Raw genomic sequence first — 2,297 nt, forward strand, 5'->3', positions numbered from 1 at the left:
TATATGCGATGGACTCTCTCGTCGGTTTCAACGTATGAGGATCTGACAACCCATACTTTCTTTGTCTGTCACAATGCTTATGTTGAATGTGACATTTGAGTCCCGCCAACAATTTGCAAAAGAGCTTACAGATGCTGCAAGTATAAGGATTACGGGCCGGTTCAACCAATATATTTGCAGCCGCTTTTCCCCCTTTGCCTTGCACTTCTAAGCCTGTTAATGCTGGTTGCAACAAAGTTTCTTATACCATTTTGACACAACAATCCCCATTTTATTCGCTCCAAGGCTGTTTACTCAAAAGTCTTGTGCGCTATACTGACTACTGAGAGGTTACTCTTCAGCCTGTCCTTATATCTGAGCTATGGTCGTCCAACATTCTTGTGCTCACTCTCAAGCTGGCTGTGCATGAGGACTTTGGGGATTCTTTCGTCACTCATTCTGACAGCATGGCCAGCCCAGCGAAAATTGCGACTGTATAAGGGAGCTCTCGATTCCCCCAATCTTACACTTGCTAAATACATATCACCCATCCCCACACTCGTACAAATACACTTTATCTATACTTTGTCGTTTTATCAGGTGAAACTGGTACTATACAAGAACAAAACTGTTGTAGTCACTGTGGTGTTTGATGGACGAAATTCAACTATTACAAACTGGTTCTCACACGAAAATTTGAAAAGTTCCCCATGGAATGATCTGACTGCGGTCAAACCTTCATATTTTTCAGTTACTGGAGATAGGTATGTCGTTATTATCACTTTTTGTTTCTCAAATAATCCCAGATTAATTTTTTTGCATATATATCCACACTCAAGGATGAATACATAAAACTCTTTTTTGTATGCATCCTTTCAAGAAATATGTTAACCTTTGTTCTATAAGCTTTTAAAACCCTGACGAGATTCTTCCCCAGATAGTTGAAAGTTATACCAATTCTTAGCATATGATCAAATGCTTAGAATTACATATCACTTGGGGGTGTGAATCGAAACATATATGTAGGTTTTTCGCCTCTGCCATTTCTTTTAGAGCTGTACAACATATGATTTATCTGTATTGTTATTATATAAAAAAAAAAATCAACATCTTTATATCATACAAGTAAATTCTTCATATATTCATTTTCCTCCATTTTCTTCCTTTCCATATATATATATATATATATATATATATATATATATATATATATATAAAGCCAAGAAAGAGGGGACAAATTTCAAAGGTCTGTCTTCATATTCACTCAATATATTTCAAAGCATCGGAATACTTTACAGCATACATAGGTGCACTCATATATACATGATACAATATAAAAATACATAAATCTATGAATGTACTTGCGAGGTTGTATGTCCGTATTAAAATCAATAAGGATATTAAAATATGCACATGGTGAATCCCAAAAGATGAGAATGCTGGTATAAAACGATTTTAAGAAGAATCTTCAGCTGGTATAAAGTCTGACGGCCGTTTCGAGAAAATATAGGTTGGTTTGAGCGAGTTAATTCCAGCCATAACAATCATCTACATGTCTCTCATCAGAATTAATCTGAAAAGATTTTTAAAAGGGTTTTCTAAAGCTTAAAGTTTTAAGCAACATGAGAAATTAAAGGATTTTAAAAATTCTAACGCTGTATTCAGGCGGATGATATAATAAGAGCTAAATTTACATGTTTAAATAGATTATGAAGTTATATGTAATAGTGTTTTAAGATGAATCTAAATGCACAAAGAGTAAATAGGTTAAAATCATATAAACTAATTATTTTGGGGAAAAAAATTAAAAGTTGCTAAATATTTATGTCTACAAAAAATAATAACATCCGATATGTATGCATACATACATACATACATATCGGGTGTCATTATTTTTTGTAGACATAAATATTCAGCAGCTGGCCTAACAGCCCTTACCGTTTGTTTTCACCGTTCTGTCTAGTTTTTACTGTCTTGTTCTCACTGTCCTGTTCTTGTTTACACTTTCACCCTCCGTAGAAAATTCCAAATTTTATTTAATTTGCTTGCGGGAAGGACTGTTCCAACGAAGTCGCGTATTGTCCTTGCCTTCCAAACGCGGAGTAGATGGAACAGGGACAACTGAAGAAGGGAAATATTCTTTATGTTGCATGTCTCATTTCTCTGTTTGTTTTTGTTTTTTTTCGTTGTTCGAAATAAGTTCGTTTTCTGTTTTCGTTTTTCGTTTCTCATTGTGTTTAACGTTTTTTGTGATGTCCTGTACCCATATATGCATGTATGTATACATATAGATGTAGGCATATACATATATGTATGGA

General features: G+C 34.4%; 1 protein-coding gene across 1 annotated transcript in view; it reads left to right on the forward strand.

The window, feature by feature from the left end:
• The window catches only part of LOC106873261 (uncharacterized), a 10,778-nt gene that overhangs the window by 8,275 nt on the left and 206 nt on the right, over positions 1–2,297 (forward strand). The window contains exon 4 of the mRNA XM_014920553.1: positions 580–743. Within this exon, the coding sequence (XP_014776039.1) occupies positions 580–743 (164 nt within the window). The remainder of the gene's footprint in view (positions 1–579; positions 744–2,297) is intronic.

Source organism: Octopus bimaculoides, chromosome 28 (assembly GCF_001194135.2).
Source record: "Octopus bimaculoides isolate UCB-OBI-ISO-001 chromosome 28, ASM119413v2, whole genome shotgun sequence".
In the NCBI taxonomy this organism is placed as follows: Eukaryota; Metazoa; Mollusca; class Cephalopoda; order Octopoda; family Octopodidae; genus Octopus; species Octopus bimaculoides.